Source organism: Podarcis filfolensis (genome assembly GCF_964270895.1).
Source record: "Podarcis filfolensis genome assembly, chromosome: 13".
NCBI classification, from domain to species: Eukaryota; Metazoa; Chordata; class Lepidosauria; order Squamata; family Lacertidae; genus Podarcis; species Podarcis filfolensis.
In genome coordinates this window covers 41011935-41031277 of record NC_139615.1, presented here as the reverse complement: position 1 = coordinate 41031277, position 19343 = coordinate 41011935, and the positions used below count along the sequence as shown (strand labels likewise).

The following is a 19343-nucleotide window of genomic DNA, read 5'->3' as shown; positions in this document are numbered from 1 at the left end:
CACAGAATCTTCTGCGACACACTGTGGTTGCTGGTGTCCAATGGTAGAGTGGATACCTGGGAGGCCAACAGTAGGGGGAGCCGGAGCGAACGGCAGGCGGGTCCCACCCCCTGACCAGTTGTAAGAAGGCAGGGGCAACCTGGCTGAGGGCAGGGAGGTTGGTGGGGCAGTGCCTCCTTTGCCTCTGCTGAGGATGCAGAGAAATTACTTGGCAGGAAGGGAATCCCTAAAGGCAGGAAGTTGGAAAACCATGTGCATGTGTCCACATACAGTGGTACCTCTGGATGCAGACAGGATCCGTTCTGGAGCTCCGTTTGCGTCCTAAAGCGAACGCAACCCGCATCTGTGCGGATCGCGATTTGCCGTTTCCGGGCATGCGCGTGATGTCATTTTGAGCGTCTGCGCATGCGCGACCTGCGAAACCCGGCAGTAACCTGAAAACTCTCAACCTGAAGCATATTTAACCCAAGGTATGGGACGCGGGTGGCGCTGTGGGTTAAACCACAGAGCCTAGGGCTTGCCGATCAGAAGGTCGGCGGTTCAAATCCCCGCAACGGGGTGAGCTCCCGTTGCTCGGTCCCTGCTCCTGCCAACCTAGCAGTTTGAAAGCACGTCAAAGTGCAAGTAGATAAATAGGTACCACTCCGGCGGGAAGGTAAACGGCGTTTCCGTGCGCTGCTCTGGTTCGCCAGAAGCGGCTTAGTCAGAAGCGGCCAATAAAGCGAGATGAGCGCTGCAACCCCAGAATCGGCCATGACTGGACCTAATGGTCAGGGGTCCCTTTACCTTTTTATGACGGTAGTTGCTTGGGCTTGCTTCCGCTTGCTTCTCTCTGCGACAATCATTTGCATTCCTTTGCACTTGCGCAGGAAAAGAGGCAAACTTTTGCTGCCAGCAGTTAAACTTCTCCCCCCAAATGCAAAGTGACTTCAGCTCCAAACCCTTGTTTCCATAGCTGTTTCATATTCATTTTAGCTGCAAGAAGGAGAGTTCATCTTACTTTGAAATGGAGCATGTGTGGCTTCCAGTGAAGTGGATGTTTCTTTTATGCCGACGAGCCGTCACACGGCAAGTTCTCAAAACCTCTTTGTTGGGGAGGAAAAGGACTAGATGAATTTTTCTATTGAAGCCGGGCTTTTGCCCTGGAGCTCCTTGTCATTGTCAGCTTAGGAAAACGTCAAGCAACAGTGCTCGAGTGTCCCTAAGCATGTGCAGAATACATTTCCCCTCGCTGCTGAATAACTATAGCTTATCAAGTTTAATATTATGGGACAGGCTATCCTCTCATAGGGTAGTATGTGGCTTCCAGGAAAGGCCTTGGAATAAAATACGCCTAATACTTGCTATTCTTTTGTTGGCAGGCTGTGAGTTTTTGCAGGTATTGAACACAGATGCAATAACTCCTGCGACATAGTAGGCCGCTTGCTATTGGCTAGAGGTACAAGATGCCTCGGAATCTGGTAGATTTGCATGCTTCCGTTTCATGATGAATTTTTCAGAAGCCACTCTTGTGGTTGCGGAACTGGAGAGTCTGCTCTGAGGACAATGAGAGAGCCGCGTCCTCAGGCATGGCCAGTGCAGAAGTGGGTGCTAGGGCTTCCTGTCAGCTTGCAAATAAATCCAGAAAAGTTACTAGTCCTCAGCATTTTATTGTATTTTTAAAAAACAAACCATTGGCTATATATACTATTATCAGTCACTGATGCCCTACAGCGAAAAAAAGGGAGTCAAATTTTGATTTTTAAAAATAGAAGCCTCCTTCCTTGTCACAAGCAAGTTTAAAGACTTGTGTTAAATATAATTTTTATACGACATAACACCTGTAAACATTTCAAGTGTTCCGTGTGTTTCATGTGCAATATCTGGATGTTGTAATGCTTGCAACAGCCTTGAGAGGTAAGTTATTCTCCCCTATTTTGCAGATGGAAGGGGCAGAATGAAGCATGAGAGAAAGTAGCTTTGCCTAAGGCCACCCTAGTGAGTTCCTGGCAGAGGCAAGATTCGAACCTGGAACTCACTGATCTGCAACTTCCTCTTCCAGCCATTACACTACCCTAGCTCATTTTACTTTTACGTCATGTGATGCAGACTTGCACTCTTTATCCTGAGGCTTTCTGCATGTGCTCTAAAAACACTCATTTTATCAGTCACTTTCGTTCCTTCCAGGACTGAGTGGGCATTCCGCAAACCGTGTTCCAAAGCTTAGGGAGCCCTGTGCTCACATTTAAACCCTGGAAATATACAGATGCATTGTGCTTTTACGACGGAAAAACGGAAGGTCAATGTGATGCTAACAGAAAGGCATTCGAGACGGAAGGGGGGGAAATTTGCTGGTCGGAAGCCAAAACTTGCAGGCGTCGGGAGAAGGTAAGTAATGCAAACCAGCATGGTTGGAGAGCAGTTTGTGGTACTCTTGGGTTTGCAACAGCTCCCAGTGTCAGAAGCACATAGTAGTTAGGGACAAATGCAGAACAGAAAGGGATTTTGGTAGCTTGGCTTTTAAAAAAACAAACCAATACCAAACTGCTCAGCATAACCAAAAGCCCCTTAAAAGGTTTTTCAGCAGCACAAGACTGTGGTACAGAAACCTCAGCACCGGGTTTTTATAATGAACAGGGCTAGGATTGCCCTCTGTGTATTAATTTCAAAGGCATTTTGCAAATTGCAATGAAGGTATGGAAGATGACATTGTCTTCCATTCAGACTCTTTGAAACCAAAACCCTAGATTTGTTCTCAATCTGTTGGCGTTGCCACGCGAGTCCAAAACTAAGCAGAAACCTTTTTGTTCCGTCAGCTGACTGGGAACACTCACTTTCTAAGGCCTAGCAAGTTAAATCCTTCCACTTCCTGCATAAGGAACCTTTGCCACTTCCCGATCCCTTATCCTCACTGCAGAAGACTTCCAACATTTTCTGCCATTTTAGGAGAATAAGTTAGTGGTTCCTTATTGGTAATACTGGGAACGGGCAAGAGAAATTCGGGAGAACCGCCATCTTTACAATGGTTCTTGCATCTAGCCAGCAAATATTTAAATTCCAGGAACATGACTCAACACCCAGAATTCCTTCAGGGAACTTGTAAACCTGAATATTCAAAGCTATTTATTTTCAATGTAAAACATATTCTGAAGGTGCCTTTGCCAGATCATGGGGGATATTGAGGCACCTTATCTCAGATTTAATGTCATCAGTTCCTAGATTTGCAGTGTTTTCAAACTCTGCTAGTATAGTCTTCAACACAGGGTTGCTTCTGCCAGGTTGGAAAGAATCAGTAAGATGTCATCCACTAATAAATGTATTGTGTGTTTGTTAATGTATCTAAAGAATACTGAAAATCAATGTACAGTGCTACCTCTAGTTACATACTTAATTTGTTCCGGAGGTCTGTTCTTAACCTGAAACACTTCTTAACCTGAAGCACCACTTTAGCTAATGGGGCCTCCTGCTGCTGCCGCGCGATTTCTGTTCTCATCCTGAAGCAAAGTTCTTAACCTGAGGTACTATTTCTGGGTTAGCGAAGTCTGTAACCTGAAGCGTATGTAACCTGAAGCATATGTAACCAGAGGTATCACTGTATTATTGTGGCCGTTCAGAAGGAATTAAAGTTTGTGTGAAGTAGGTCTGTTCTTGACAAAAGGATGGGACCAATTAGATTGGTTCACTGCTTGTTATAGTTTTGTGGTTTTTAAAGGTGCATCGTTTTCAGCTGTTTCCAGGGCACTTTTATAAATAGCAAGTGGCAGATTCTGAAATTAAAACATAGCATGATAACAGGGTTGTACAGATCTCTGTAGCATGTAATCCAGATCTTTCCCCTGCCATCTTCAGTTCTCTGACTATTTGTGTCTCATCTTCTAAGCTGCAAGCATCGTATTGTACGTGGGAAATTTTCTTTCTCTTAACAGCAGCTTCAGAAACGCCGGTCTCTGTGTCCCTCATCACCCCTTATCTTCAGAACCGTTTTGCAAAGTCAGCTCAGTCCCTGGGCCAAAGATGAAGGGCTGAAGGGGATAGAGAAAAGAGAGGAAGATCATTGTGTTAATAAGGAAGAATGATGGACCCTTTGGAAGATCAGAAGGACACACTGACAGTGTGGGATGAAACATTTTAATAATAATAATTAATAATAATAAATTTTTATACCCTGCCTTTCCCAGTTCAAAAACCAGGCTCAGGGTGGCTAATAACAAATTTAAAATACTTTAAAACACTTAATTATAAAAGCAGCATAAAATACAGTATAAAAACATGAATAACAATAAAAATCAAAAATCAGTTAGATAATCCCCAGGGCTAGCTGGCTGAATTGGCCCTACTTGGGCCAGTGAGGAGGCCAGGGGAGAATTAGCTGTGGGGTCTCAGAGCGGGTGATCTTCATAAAAGGGGAGGGGGGGAAGGAAGAGAAGGGAAATAAAAGATCAGGCTGAATATAAATTAAAGGCCAGGCAGAATAGCTCTGTCTTACAGGCCCAATGGAAGGAGCTTAAATCCTGAAGGGTCCTAGTCTCATGGGACAGAGCATTCCACCAGGTCGGAGCCACCACTGAGAAGGCCCTTAAATGTAGCAGGAGAGATTCCAAAGGGTTCTTGCTGCCTTTAAGACATCTGTGCTTTCTTACGTTGAGGAGCAGAGCGGGATGGCAGGAAAGGGTGGAATCCTGAAACTTTCCAGTACAGCCAGGACCAGCCAGGTGTGGTGGGCACCTGTCATTCACCCAACGTACCGTATTTTTCGCTCTATAGGACGCACTTTCCCCCCTCCAAAAATTAAGGGGAAATGTGTGTGCGTCTTATGGAGCGAATGCAGGCTCCTTGGCTTCAGCGATAGCAACGGGAAGCCTCCGAAGCGCAGTGGGAGCGCTCGTGCCGCGCTCCGAAGGCTTCGCGTTGCTTTCGCTGAAGCCTGGAGAGCGAGAGGGGTCGGAGCAAGACTCTCCCGGCTTCAGCAGAGAGGGAGAGCTGCGCAGCGCCCCTTCAGCCAAGCAGGAGGAGAAATGGAAGGGGCTCCGTTTCTCCTGCCGCTTCGCTGAAGGGGCACCGAGCAGAGAGGGGGAGGTTGTTTTTTTTCTTGTTCTCCCCCTCTAAAACAAGGTGCATCCTATGGTCGGGTGCGTCCTATAGAGTGAAAAATACGGTATTTCAAAACACTGCAGCTGGTCAGTTTTGCTGCTGTTTTTCCAGTGTTCAGATTCCTCTCCCACCCCCCTCAAAATATAGCAATGGAGGAATGTAATGAAGTGATCTGCACTTGCTTTTCAGGAGAGGCAAAACGGGAAAGCCCAGGCTGAAAGCACACGCAGATGGCCACGACCGAGAGGTAAGCTGGAAAACCTTGCATTTGAGGACTTGCCTGGGCCTCCTAGGCAACCAAGAATTCTGTGGCTGCCAGGGAGCTGCTAGCCAACTGCATATCTAGAAAGATGTATGTGTGCACCCTGGCCTGCAGGGAATATAAGAATGTATATATTATATAGGTGAGGAGGGTTACCAGGAGGAGTGAAGAACTCTCTTCTAACCGCAGTGTGATTTTATCTTCGGTTACCTTTTTTCTGATGGGCCACTGCTCAGGCTGGCGTCCTGTTTCTGGTCCTTAGTCTGAGATGCTCTATTGGGAAAAGGGACAACGCACACTATAATTTTTATTAGATTTGGGGGGCACTGAACCAGTTTGGTTGTGTTTTGGTTGTTGGTAAAAAAACAAACAGTGAAAACAGTGAAAACCCTCAGGCGGCTGATACATTGGGTTTACATAATCAATAATAACATATTCAGAACAACCATATGTACAATTCTATATACCTTAACACTTCTCCCTCCACAAGGTTTATTTAACTTTTAACATTTTAATTGCCCCAAATTGTTCAAACCTGCCCAAATAATTCAATTTATTCTCAAACCAAGCCTCCTCCTTCTCACTGACCTTAAACCCTTTCATGTTATGTATCTTCACAGTTAAGATATTCTAAGATTATAATATTTTTCAATTTTACCTTCCATTGGTTCACCCCTAGCTCTTCTGCATTTTTCCAATTACTCGCTATAACCTGTCTGGCTGCAATTACCATCAATTTTACCCATTTACATTCCTCTTTTGTTTCTAACTCTGTGTTACTCAGGCTAATAAGAACCATTAATTTAGATATTTCCACCTTCCTACCCACAATTCCCGACTGAACCAGTTTTAAGCAGGTTTCCCATTTGCATCCAGACGGCAACTCACTACAGCTTGAAATTAAAAATAGATAGTGTTGAACCTATCGGTGCACTAAGGCCACATAACAAATCAACTTGCTTTGGTACCAACCCATTGTTTTCTTTCTGCCATTCTATTTTAATTTACTGCTCTAAATCTCCAGGTAGGTTTACCTCACTCTTTTTTTAGAAAGGGGAAAGCCCTACGAAGAGGTGAGAAGTCCCGCCGGGGACACCTGATTACTGCCTCTTTAGATGCCTTGTGATGGAATACAGACATGACCACAGAATTTATTTTAGTTGTCAGTTTTGTGTCTGATTTTTTCCCGTGGTAGTACCTTTAGCTCACCATGGGAGGGCACACAAAAGCAAGCAGCTGCTGGAGAATTCGAGGATTTGTCTTTGCAGGCTGATGTTTTTCTGCAGCAATAGGAGCAGAATAAAGGACCTTTAGTGAGAAGATAGGGGAGAAATGCACCCTATGGATCCTGCCAGTAATTGCCATATGGTCGCCATCTTCAAAAATATCAGGGGGTGTCCCGTGGAAGAGGGAACAAGCTTGTTTTGTCCAGCTCTGGAGGGGGAGGACTTGAACCAATGGCTTCACGTTACAGGAAAGGAGATTCTGACTAAACATCAGGGAAAACACTTTCTGTTCGAAAAAGGATCGGTGTCCCTCTAGAGGTTGTGGACTCTCCTTCCTTGGAGATTTTAAAGCAGAGGTTGGATGTCCATCTGTCATGGATGCTTTGGCTGAGATTCCTGCATTTCAGGGGACGCGGGTGGCGCTATGGGTTAAACCACAGAGCCTAGGGCTTGCCGATCAGAAGGTCGGCGGTTCGAATCCCCGCGACGGGGTGAGCTCCCATTGCTCGGTCCCTGTTCCTGCCAACCTAGCAGTTTGAAAGCACGCCAGTGCAAGTAGATAAATAGGTACCGCTCCGGTGAGAAGGTAAACGCCGTTTCCGTGCGCTGCTCTGGTTCGCCAGAAGCGGCTTAGTCATGCTGGCCACATGACCCAGAAGCAGTACGCCGGCTCCCTTGGCCAATAAAGCGAGTTGAGCACCGCAACCCCAGAGTCGTCCACGACTGGACCCAATGGTCAGGGGTCCCTTTACCCTTTACCTGCATTGCAGTGGTTGAACTAGATAACCCTTGGGGTCCCTTCCAACTCTACAATGCTAGGATGATTCAATGTGTTTGGATGCACTTAAAAATGAGGTGTTCAGAATTCTGCTAGTGCACTGCTCCTGCCTAAGCTGGTAAAGAGAGGCAGTCAGTACTGGGTGTGATGCTAGTCTTGCAGGCTAATGCTTTTTGGGGTCTTTGCATCCATCCTCAAGAGGCCCAGGTCTGGCCTTCATGGCCATCTTCTGCATTGCTACCTGGACCCCTCCCCATCTTACATAACAGGTCATAATGTCTGGGAGGCAAGCTGGGCACAGGGGTTGGAGAACTGTGCCCATTCAGATGCCATTGTACTCCCAGTTCCCATCAGCTCCAGCCAGCATAGCTGATGGGACAGGGATGATGGGCCAAGCTTATTGGTATTCTACATCCTTTTTAACTTTTCCTTTCTCTTTTGACTCGTGCTTCTTTCAGAATTAAAGGATCTGAAAATTGTAGATGGGCTTATCCTTGGTGGGAGTAAATTACCTTGCATAAGAATGGTAAGTTATACAATTTATAAAAAACTGAAACAAAAAACTTAGTGGTACTTCGAAGGGGTGTTAATTTTCTTAGTGGGCCTTTTTTGATTGGGTGGGTGGAGTGGAAAGACACCTCAAAAGGCTGGTAGTGCCTTAAAGACTAGTCAGTTTAATTATGGCATCCATAAATTTACGTCTTCGGTTGCATGGAATGTTATAAGTTTAGATAGATAGATAGATAGATAGATAGATAGATAGATAGATAGATAACATAGATCTGTTTGTAGATATGGATGGGTGGGTGGATACCTGGTTGGGCAGAACGGTGAAAGCAAGGTCAGAAAAGTACAGCGTTGTGATTCATCATGTCCAGTTTATAATGGCCAGTCGGAACAATCAGGAACTGCTAACACAGACATCCTGGCGTCGGTAATCCAATTAATGGGGTACTTGTGGGATTATTGCACGCTTCCAGCCCATTTTTGCTTTGGGTGGAGAGTTGGGGCAGTGACTTGACCTGTGTAGTTCGGAGGGTGTGGTTCGTCCCTCACTCCATGTCTTGTGTAGAGATACCAAAATAAAGGCTATAGAGCAGGCACCCCCAAACTCAGCCCTCCAGCTGTTTTGGGACTACAACTCCCATCATCCTTAGCTAACAGGACCCAATGGTCAGGGATGGTGGGAATTGTAGTCCCAAAACAGCTGGAGGGCCAAGTTTGGGGGTGCCTGCTATAGAGAGAGAGTCCTACAGGTCTCTTGGTCAGTAGGTGCTGGACTCAGCAGAGCAACTGGCCTGGCAGCCGCCAAGGGCCGGGGGGGAATCCTGGGCTCTTAACCCCAGGATACAAGTAGAAGCAGAATAAATCCTCCTTACCTTTTTTAAGATTACGAAGCTTGTCTTCTCGCAAGAGCCGCTCTTAAAAAAAATAAGTAGAACTCTTCTTTCACCTACCTAAATATCCGACTTAAGCTGCCTCAACTCCCAATCCTACCCCTAGCTATCTAATAAAACATGAAATACGAAGGTATAAAGCTACAAGATAAATATTAAATAGAAAAAAAATATAGGTAAAAAAAATATAAGTAACAGAGCAAACCAAAACACAAAACCTCCACTTCTACATGTACAAACTCGTTCTCCCATAATCAAGATTTACTCTCTTCATTCCCACCCTGGACACCTCTGGTTGGTGACTTTTAAAGCAGCCGCAAAAGATGTCATAAAGGTGGGCAGGTCACTGTTACCTTGACAACCCACCTGCTTTGGCACTCTTCTTGAATTGAGCATGCTGAAGCATCCCTCTTCACTTTCGTAGCTCCATTTTTCACGAATCAAGATTCCTTCAGCACCATTCCCAACCTCCTAAATGCAGTAGGTAACTCGCACCTCATGGGTTTAGAGATGGCTAGAGCACAGGATTAAGACAGCCCACTTTGCAATATGGAAGGCTCCAGGTTCAATCCCTGGCGTCGTAGCTACGGAAACCTCCCCAACTTTAAAATTAATTGAATTTTAATATTAACGCACAGTAATAAAACGAGGACAAAATATGGATACAAAAGGATTAGGAAAACAGAAGGGAAAGTAGAGAAAATATATATTGAGGTGTCTGCTCTTTTGTCATTCCAGAAATGTAGAACCATGGGCCATCCTTCGATAAATAGTGTTTTTGTGTTATACGTTGCCTTTATTTGCAAGACCGTTTCTCAAGTTTTTCTTCGGTCGGTCTGCAAATGTTGGGGGATTTTTACATTTCCAAGATTGAACAATATCAAAGTTGGTCAGAGTTTCTGTCAGCTGAAAATCAACATTTGTAAGCTCAAACTGGAACATTGCAAGGATTGGTTTTAGGGTTTTTCAGTAACCACTAGAGAAGGGAGGTTTCTTATAGGCAGATGATGGGAAACAGGGTTGATGAACACACATCTTCCACAGAACTCTTCTTGCTCAGTGTGCTGACTTAAAATTAACAAATACTGGGGGTGGGAGAGCTGAAAATAATGCCAATATGTGCAGCCAATGCACCCCTTTGGTTTCAGATAGTACATGGGTAAAGGTAAAGGTACCCCTGCCCGTTAGGTCCAGTCGTGGCCGACTCTGGGGTAGCGGCACTCATCTCGCTTTATTGGCCGAGGGAGCCGACGTACAGCTTCCAGGTCATGTGACCAGCATGACTAAGCCGCTTCTGGAGAACCAGAGCAGCACACGGAAACGCCATTTACCTTCCCACTGGAGTGGTACCTATTTATCTACTTGCACTTTGATGTGCTTTCGAACTGCTAGGTTGGCAGGAGCAGGGACTGAGCAATGGGAGCTCACCCCGTCGCAGGGATTCGAACCGGCAACCTTCTGATCGGCAAGTCCTAGGCTCTGTGGTTTAACCCACAGCGCCACCTGCGTCCCATAGTACATGGGTAGACAGATCTAAAAAGCCAGAGACAAAAAGTTATGGCTCTCTAGTGGCCACCGTGGCTCAGCTTACCAGAAGTAATGTCTTTAGTGTTAACTCTGGCAGGGTAGACTAGATTGTGACCAAACTAAGCCTCCTAGAGTAAAATATACAATCGCTGCAAAGAGGAAGGGATGCCTTTACAATCATAGAGTTAAAAGGGACCCTTGAAGGTCAGCTAGTCCAGCCCCCTGCGGTGAAGGAATAATGTGTGGGATTTTGTGCATCACAAAACTCTTCCAACAGTCAGCCAGAAAAGGCCACTCACCCCAGCCATACAGAACGCAGTGCAGTGGTTTTTAACCACTTTTGAGAACCTGGCCTAGCAACCAGCCCCAACTTGACCAGCAGCTCAGAATAGTCGCTGCCATTATTTAGCAGAAGAGACATCCACTGGGGCCAATTCCCGGCTTTTAAAGCCATTGTTTCAGCTGACGACGCAGGCCTCCCGTTATCGACAGCACTTTCCACCGAAGCTAGATCTCAGGGTCAAATCCTGGCTGTGCTTATTATTATTTATTTCATTTCTATACAGGATACAGAAGGAGAGAAGGGGCAACACACACAATGGCTGCAAAGAAACCCAAAATGAGACAGTAGACACCCATGGTTGGTAAGCACAGCAGCAAACAACTGCCAATCCAGTGTCAAGATTTATTCTTCTTTTTTTTAAAGAAACAGCACAAAAGTAATCAAAAACAATTTTGGTAAAGAGGACTGCAGGGACAGAGCAAGACCCCCAAGCTTGCATAAATCTTGGCCCAGGACAAGAAGCCAAAGATGGCAACCCTTCCAGGCTGCAGCTACGACTGGGGCATGGCAGTGAAGCCAGGGGTCCCTGGTGGGCATTGGAGGATGGGGGAGAGTGGATTTATTCTCTCTGGCAATGCCTCAAAAGAAGAGAGTATTCCCTCCACGTAGGGGGCAAGCGTAAGGCAGCAGGAATCCCCTTCATGATCAGAACAGCAAACTGGCAGAAGTCGCCCAGCTCTCCTGCACACGCTTACAAATGTCCCTCCCTGAAAAAAAGCAGAGCTCGCTCCAGTGCCCAAGTATTGGGAGAGCCCAGACACGAAAAGGCACTTCAGAGCAACGCATGGGCTTGGGTAGAGCGATGGGTGAAGGCACCCGTGTCCCAGCGGAGTGGCTTCTGTTTAACGCATTCAGTGCCCCTCCAGGAACAACGGTAGCCAGACGGACAGCAGTGGCGTTTGTCAGAGCAGCAGGAGCCCTGCAGGGGGAGACAAAGAGAGAGGCAAAAATGATGGGGTGATACTTCCTGTCGGAAAGGAGTACTCAAGACTTAGAAAATCTAGACAACTTCCTGTTTAAAAGATTGCAAGACACTGAAAAGACGGTACTAGGATGTTTATTCATGTTTCTGCTCTGTCTCAAGAGGCCTGACTTGGACCCTCGAGGAGGCTGGTGAGTTTGAAAAACCCATCAAGATTGGTGGAAAAAGGAGCGACAACCCAGCACCAACAAGAGGAATAGTCCATGGAGGAAGCAGGCACAGAGCCACCCCTGGATTAGCTGCAAGTAAGAGAGGAGGAGGGATAAAGGACTCAAGACAGAGGTTGGTGGGGCAGCCCCATTTACCCTCATGGGCCAGCCTCCACTTGGACCCCCCGTGACAGGATAGCAGTAGAGACAAGTAATAACTCTTACAGCCCATGTACAGATAGCCTCAGACAAAGATTACGCATTGAGAATTTAATGATATTTGGAATGTATGTGTCAAAACCATAGTAACACATGGATTAACATATACTTAAGACTACAAAAAACTATAGTATATATTTTATTGAACTACCGTATTTTTCGCTCCATAGGGTGCACCTAGTTTTCAGAGGGGAAAATCAAGGGGGAAAATATTATTCTCCCCTCCCCCCCAGCTCTGGGAGCAGCGGACAGGCTGCACACAGCCTGTGCGCTTCTCCCAGACCTTCTCCCTGCTTTTGCGGGAGGTGGGGGAATTCCCCCACCTCCCGCAAAAGCCCACAGGAGCCGCGCACGGGAGCCGCGCACGGAAGCGCGGCTTTCCCCCACTGCCAGCCTCAAAGACCAGACTCTCCTGGCTTCAGCGAAAGGAACCTGAAGCCTCCTGAACGCAGCGGGAACTCGCGCTGCGCTCCGAAGACTTCAGACGGCTATCGCTGAAGCCAAGGAGCCTGCATTCGCACACACATTTCCCCTTAATTTTTGGAGGGGAAAAAGTGCATCCTAGAGAGCTGAAGCCAAGGAGCCTGCATTCGCACACACATTTCCCCTTAATTTTTGGAGGGGAAAAAGTGCATCCTAGAGAGCGAAAAATACGTACTTCTTAAAAGGGTTTTTTAATGTACAGTCATACCTTGGTTTTCGAACAGCTTAATTCTCGTTTTGTCTCCTGAATGTTGCAAACCTGGAAGTGACTGTACTGGTTTGCAAACTATTTTTGGAAGCTTAACGTCCAGCGGGGCTTCTGATTGGCTGCAGGAGTTTCCAGCAGCCAATCAGAAGCCGTGCTTTGATTTCCGAACATTTTGGAAGTCGAACGGACTTCTGGAATGGATCCCGTTCGACTTCCAAGGTACGACCTATTCTCTTCCCTTTTTTATTTTATTTAATATTTATACTTTTGTTGAGATTATTACAAATACCCCCTTCCCCTCGGAACAGGAGGAGCTTCATGAGGATGGGAGGGAGAAATGGCACACCACAACAAGAAGCAAGGCAAGACTCAAATCGCATCATCCATAAGAAAGCACGAACGTCATTACCGGTGCTGCAGAGTGGAAATTTTTCCAGTAATTCATCTAACTTCACTGGTAACAGCGATTGGATGCCAATTGGAAATGTGATATTGGCTGTTTCAAAGGTGGCCGGTTTGGGTTTTTTGTAGCTTTGTTTAGTAAACACAAGCAAAATAAAAATAAATTTGCACAGGAATTTTTCTTTTGTTCAGAATTTCCCAGAAAACTCACATGGCTGATGATGAGATACAAGACTTCCCAGTTGTAGTCCAGCAATGGCCACAATCCCCTCCTGCTTTCTACCTCCGTGTTTCACTCCCTTTAAGCCATCGATCCTGCTTCTCATGATCTTTCAAACTAAGATAGCCACCCTCCCATGACCTCTGCTCAAAATCTTATCCAGTCGGCACCCTGCCAAACACACAAGTCTTCCCCGCTAACCAGTTCGAACCTGCAACCAACCCCCCCCCCCCCAGCACAGCCACTGACCTTGTCGTAAGGGCAACAGGCCCATCCGCCTGAGCTGGACTTGCAGCAGGTCTGGTGGTCGTGACAGTAGTGCTGATCACCGCACGACACATCCCGGCCGGACGTGGCGGTGCGCGAGGAACTCAGCAGACCTCCTGCAGGCAGAAGCCTGGGCCAGAACTGCTTCTCGCATGTCCGAGCTGCCACGTTGCAGGTGTAGCCCGAGGGGCAGCAGTGTTTGTGATCCTCGCAGCAAACAGCCTGCAGAAGCAGAGAGAGAAAAGCTTTGGTCCTCAGCGTCTGTCCTGATGCCGCAACACTCGATGACCTAGCCAAAGCGTTGCCCATATGTGAAAGGGGGTTTGCTTTTAACTGCTAAAAAGGATACAAGTTTCTGTTATTAACCAACGTCTCCCCAGTGGAGAAGACATGGCCAAATGCTGTGCAATGAACAAAAACAAGGGGGTGGGAAAAAGGGAATGGCTGACAAGCTGAAATGTGCGCCTCTTTTTAAGAATTACCGTATTTTTCGCTCTATAAGACGCACCAGACCACAAGACGCACCTAGTTTTTGGAGGAGGAAAACAAGAAAAAAAATATTCTGAATCTCAGAAGCCAGAACAGCAAGAGGGACCGCTGCGCAGTGAAAGCAGCAATCCCTCTTGCTGTTCTGGCTTCTGGGATAGCTGCGCAGCCTGCATTCGCTCCGTAAGACGCACACACATTTCCCCTTACTTTTTAGGAGGGAAAAAGTGAGTCTTATAGAGCAAAAAATACGGTACTTGCACCCTGAGAAATCTCCGCTTTCGTTTTACACGAACTCAAGTTTTTAGACCTTAAAGCTGTGGAGACAGCGTTGAAGAAGAAGAAGAAGAAGAGGAGGAGTTTGGATTTGATATCCCGCTTTATCACTACCTAAAGGAGTCTCGAAGTGGCTACCATTCTCCTTTCCCTTCCTCCCCCAGAACACTCTGTGAGGTGAGTGAGGCTGAGACACATCAAAGAAGTATGACTAGCCCAAGGTCACCCAGCAGCTGCATGTGGAGGAGCGGGGAAGCGAACCCGGTTCACCGGATTACAAGTCTATCGCTCTTAACCACTACACCACACTGGCTCGAAAAACCTTGGCCGTGTTCTCAGGTTACTGGGGGGGGGGGTGAGCAGGAGTCAAGGGGGCTGGGGCCATCTCCCTTGGCTAGTGAAACACACATTTATTTATTTACTGCCAAAACTATTTTTCCCAGAACAGCATTCAGGTTAGTTGCACATACCTCAGAGTTCACAAAGGGTGCCTGAATAGCACCCAAAACCCTGCAGAAACCAAGCTGCTGCTTCTCTGACCAGCACCCTCCAGCTCTGCCTCCCGCCACCTGCTCTATCTTTTTCTGTGCTTTGTCCTGCTCGCTGCCTCTGCCCAAGCCGCTTGCCCCATTTCCTAATAGATCACAGTCTATTCCAGCATCACACAGTGCAAGGCTGCCTCCCGCATGTCAAATCAGTCGCCCAGTGCCCTGGCATGCTTTCGCTTCAGCGTTCTGTGCTGGCACCTGGGCAGAAGGTAAAGGTAAAGGGACCCCTGACCATTAGGCCCAGTCGTGACCGACTCTGGGGTTGCAGCGCTCATCTCGCTTTATTGGCCGAGGGAGCCGGCGTTTGTCTGCAGACAGCTTCCGGGTCATGTGACCAGTATGACTAAGCTGCTTCTGGCGAACTAGAACAGCGCACGGAAACACCGTTTACCTTCCCGCCGGAGCGGTACCTACTTATCTACTTGAACTTTGACGTGCTTTCAAACTGCTAGGTTGGCAGGATCAGGGACTAAGGAATGGGAGCTCACCCCGTCGCGGGGATTTGAACCGCCGACCTTCTGATCGGCAAGTCCTAGGCTCTGTGGTTTAACCCACAGCGCCACCCACGTTAAGTTTGTGCAAAGCCCCGGCTGCACTCACGTTGGGTAGCTGGCAGCAGCTCCACCCGCCCGAGGCATCCCTGCAGCAGGTCTGCCCTTCCTCGCAGCTGGTTGTGTCGTTGCACCGGATGCCACGGTTCTGAGTCACACCGGCAGGATGCTTGGGAGCCCAAGGTAGAGAGTGCTGCGGCGACTGGCAGGTTTTCTGACCTGGATCGCAAGTGTAGTCTTTGGGGCAGCAGTGGACACGGTCTGGGCAACAGACAGCCTGCAGGGGAGGCAGGAGAGAGATACAAGAATAGGAGCTGGCAAGATTTAACAGATCAGAGACCAAAACGACAAAAAAAGTCTGAGAACCACTGGCCTCGGGCATTGCTGTGAATTCACAAGAGGCCGAGAAAGAGGAGCAGGATTTGAATCTGGGACTTCCTGGGGTCAGAGCTCAGTCCCTTATGCTGCACCAGCTCTTTAGGAGACGATGACTACAAGGGCTGAACCCCAGGAACCGTTTTCCCAGCTGGAAGCATCTTAAGAAAACACAGGGATTGGCCAATGGGGAGAAGGTGAGCCACCAAAGAGGTTCCTCTTTTTAGAACCATTGCCTGCCACAAAGGCATATTACAGCAGGGGAAGGATTCCCCTTGGTTTAAAAACAGAGTTCAAATTAGGTTTTTCTTGAACTGCACAGAACAGCACCATCACTTTAGTTTCACACTTGATAGCAACTTGTTGGGGACTCTTCCGCCACCCCAGCTTACCTCTGGGAAGGGGCAGCAGCCCCACTCGCCCGAGGGCATCCGGCAGCAGGTGTGCCCGTCTGGGCAGCTCGCCTTGTCGTCACACCTGATGTCATTCACCTCCCTCGGCTGAATGAGAGCCATCGAGACCTGCCGGGAAGGCCGTCTGCTTTGGATGCAGGAGCCGTGTTCCACGTCACAGGTGTAGCCCACAGGGCAGCAATGCTTTTGGTCAGAGCAGCAGACGGCCTGCAGAGGAAAGGAAGGAAGGAAGGGTGAGGACTCGCCCCTCATCAGGGGCCTATAGGCAGCTCCCCAAATCAACCACTCTTTGCCTGTAAGGAAACCGCTGCCACCATGACATACCCACACACATTTTGGGGATAAACCCGCCCGCTCAACGTACCTGTGGGAAAGGGCAGCACGCCCAGCCCAGCGCTCCGGCCGTGCAGCACGTCTGCCCATCTGCGCAGCTGAACTCGTCGTTGCATTTCACGTTCCTGCTCAAAGAGGCGAAGCCAACGACGGCCGGCTTCTTCTCCAGCCAAGGGATGCTGCCTCCGTTCTTGGTGCAAGTGCCTTCCGACAAGTTGCACTGGTAGTTGGCAGGGCAGCAGTGGGAGCCGTCCTTGCAGCAGATGGCCTGGGGGGGGGGGAGCAGAGGGGGTGGGAAGGAACTCGTGAGCCTGGAAGGAATCGGGGACAGGATTTACAATCCCTGACTCTGAATGGTGGCAGGGTCTCTGGTCTCACCAAGTCTTCAATGGGATTTTGTTTGGAGACCCAAGTCAACGATGCTACGGGAATCAACGGAATAGCCTAGTCCTGTTCCTAAAGGTAAAGGTACCCCTGCCCGTACGGGCCAGTCGTGTCCGACTCTAGGGTTGCGTGCTCATCTCGCTTAAGAGGCCGGGAGCCGGCGCCGTCCGAAGACACTTCCAGGTCACGTGGCCAGCGTGACGAAGCTGCAGCTGGCGAGCCAGCACCAGCGCACCACACGGAAACGCCGTTTACCTTCCCGCTATAAAGCGGTACCTATTTATCTACTTGCACTTAAGAGTGCTTTCGAACTGCTAGGTGGGCAGGAGCTGGGACCAAACGACGGGAGCTCACCCCGCCGCAGGGATTCGAACCGCCAACCATACGATCAGCAAGTCCTAGGCACTGAGGTTTTACCCACAGCGCCACCCGCGTCCCACTCCTGTTCCTAGTCAGCTTCAAATTACAGGCTGATTTTGTAGGTTTTTCAAAAGAATACATGGGGTGGGGGAACGGCATTATATGCTGGGGGGGGGGGGGCCTGACCAGATGAGTTTTTCCTTCACTGCTAATGAAACCTCACATTTTTCTTCCAAATGTGTTGGAAGCCCCAGGGACAGAGCAGTTGCGCAGGGGAAGTGCTAGATGGCATGTAAGGGCAGAAGAGTCCCTTCCCGATCCATCGGGATAAAGTAATGAAATTATTACTAATCTGGCAAATCACTGGGCACCCCCAGCTGCCAAATGCAAAGCCAGAACCAAATTAGATGGGATTGCATCAGGTTAGGGAGCTGCTGCCATCTTGCAAAAAGTGGGAGAACCAATTTAAATGGGAAACGCAGGGGAGACAGCCGGGCTGAAAACTTGCCAGCCCATATTTTACTTCCCCACATATCCCTCTCTCCAGGCGCTTTGGGCTTCGACACTGAAAAAGCTTGGGAAAGCAGAGAGGGAAAGGAGCCCAAGAAAAGGAAAGAAGGGGCCTAGAAATATCACTGACCGCAACACAAACCATAGGGCAGGTTACAGGTAGGTAGCTGTGTTGGTCTGCCATAGTCAAAAAAAAAAAATCCTTCCAGTAGCACCTTAGAGACCAACTAAGTTTGTTAATTGGTATGAGCTTTCGTGTGCATGCGATTGGCGAGGGGGAGACTGAATTTCACTGAGCAAAAGCCACTGGTTTCTAGTTGTCAAGATGCACTTCCTTGCTGGGTAACGGCATTATGCAATCTGCTGTTCACCCCACAAATGGGCTCTGCTTGTTCCCATTTTACAGACAGCAAAACTCTGGCCATGAGCACACTCCCAGCGCAGCCAGGCTTGAACCCACTTTCCCCCCCTTTCCGTTCCACAGCCAAGACACTTGGAGCGCACAGGCCACTGTGGCATTTGGCAGTGAGTGTTGATTTGGCCGGCCCTGGCAGAATACCCAATTTTCGGGGCAGGGAGGAAGAGATGGAACCTGCCCCACCCTCCTCTTACCTCTGGCAAGGGGCAGCAGCCCCACGCGCCCGATGACAGACGGCAGCAGGTGTGCCCTTCTGGGCATTCCGTGTGGGCATCGCATGGCACTGCCATGCCCGCAGAGCTCACAGGCAGGGAGCGTGGCTCTGCTTTCGCCAGCCACGGGATGCTTCTGCCGCCTTCGTCGCAGGTCCCCGCGGCCACGTTGCATGTGTAGCCCTTTGGGCAGCAGTGGACGTGGTCTGAGCAGCAGACAGCCTGGAAAAGGACATGGAGGGTTCTCAGGTTCATTCGTGGAGCAGTTGACACAGAAAGGGCACAAGGAGCTGCCCCCTAGCCATGGAAGAAAGACCCCACCAGCGCAGCTAGCAGAGATCCTTTTCAACACAGAGGTTCCTGAACATTTTCAGGCCACCATCCCCTGGGTCTCACGGAGACTCAGAATGCAGCTGCCAGGCTTGTGACTGGGAGCAGCCGCTGGGACCATATACAGTGGTACCTCGGGTTACATACGCTTCAGGTTACAGACTCCGCTAACCCAGAAATAGTACCTCGGGTTAAGAACTTTGCTTCAGGATGGGAACATAAATCGTGCTCCGGCAGCGTGGCGGGAGCGGAAGGCCCCATTAGCTAAAGTGGTGCTTCAGGTTAAGAACAGTTTCAGGTTAAGAACGGACCTCCAGAACAAATTAAGTTCTTAACCCAAGGTACCACTGTAACTAGTCCTAAAGGATCTTCAGTGGCACCCAGTATGTTTCTGAGCACAATTTAAAGTGTTGGTAATGACCTTTAAAGCCCTAAATGGCTTCGGCCCAGTGTACCTGAAGGAGCATCTCCACCCCCATTTTTCAGTCCACACACTAAGATCTAGCTCCAAGGGCCTTCTGGTGGTTCCCTCACTGCGGGAAGTGAGGTTACAGGGAACCAGGCAGAGGGCCTTCTTGGTAGTGGCGCCTGTCCTGTGGAACGCCCTCCCATCA

The 19343-nt window shown here is 48.5% G+C and overlaps 1 protein-coding gene and 2 long non-coding RNA genes across 9 annotated transcripts in view; 1 reads left to right on the top strand and 2 right to left on the bottom strand.

Moving 5' to 3' along the window:
- Positions 1-1423: 1423 nt before the first annotated feature.
- On the top strand, positions 1424-13222 carry LOC310748150. 5 transcript variants are annotated; one of them, XR_014541110.1, is made up of 7 exons: positions 1424-1438; positions 2167-2367; positions 5260-5317; positions 7795-7862; positions 10827-10904; positions 11688-11801; positions 12953-13222. It is a non-coding gene; the product is annotated as an uncharacterized lncRNA (long non-coding RNA). The 5 variants fall into 5 exon arrangements; XR_014541111.1 differs by lacking the exon at positions 1424-1438 and having other exon boundaries at positions 1682-2367; XR_014541112.1 differs by lacking the exons at positions 1424-1438; positions 2167-2367; positions 5260-5317 and having other exon boundaries at positions 7652-7862.
- Positions 3090-9063, bottom strand: LOC310748156. The gene is made up of 3 exons (XR_014541133.1): positions 8716-9063; positions 5543-5605; positions 3090-4001 (listed from the first exon to the last, which is right to left on the bottom strand). It is a non-coding gene; the product is annotated as an uncharacterized lncRNA (long non-coding RNA).
- GRN (granulin precursor) overlaps positions 10901-19343 on the bottom strand; it is a 33543-nt gene continuing 25100 nt past the window's right edge. For all 3 annotated transcript variants that reach the window (XM_083582729.1, XM_083582731.1, XM_083582730.1), the window contains exons 10-15: positions 18382-18621; positions 16547-16783; positions 16162-16389; positions 15444-15671; positions 13516-13755; positions 10901-11522 (exon numbers count right to left, since the gene is read on the bottom strand). In XM_083582729.1, coding sequence (XP_083438855.1) covers positions 11376-11522; positions 13516-13755; positions 15444-15671; positions 16162-16389; positions 16547-16783; positions 18382-18621 — 1320 coding nt within the window. In that variant the 3' untranslated portion in view covers positions 10901-11375. The remainder of the gene's footprint in view (positions 11523-13515; positions 13756-15443; positions 15672-16161; positions 16390-16546; positions 16784-18381; positions 18622-19343) is intronic.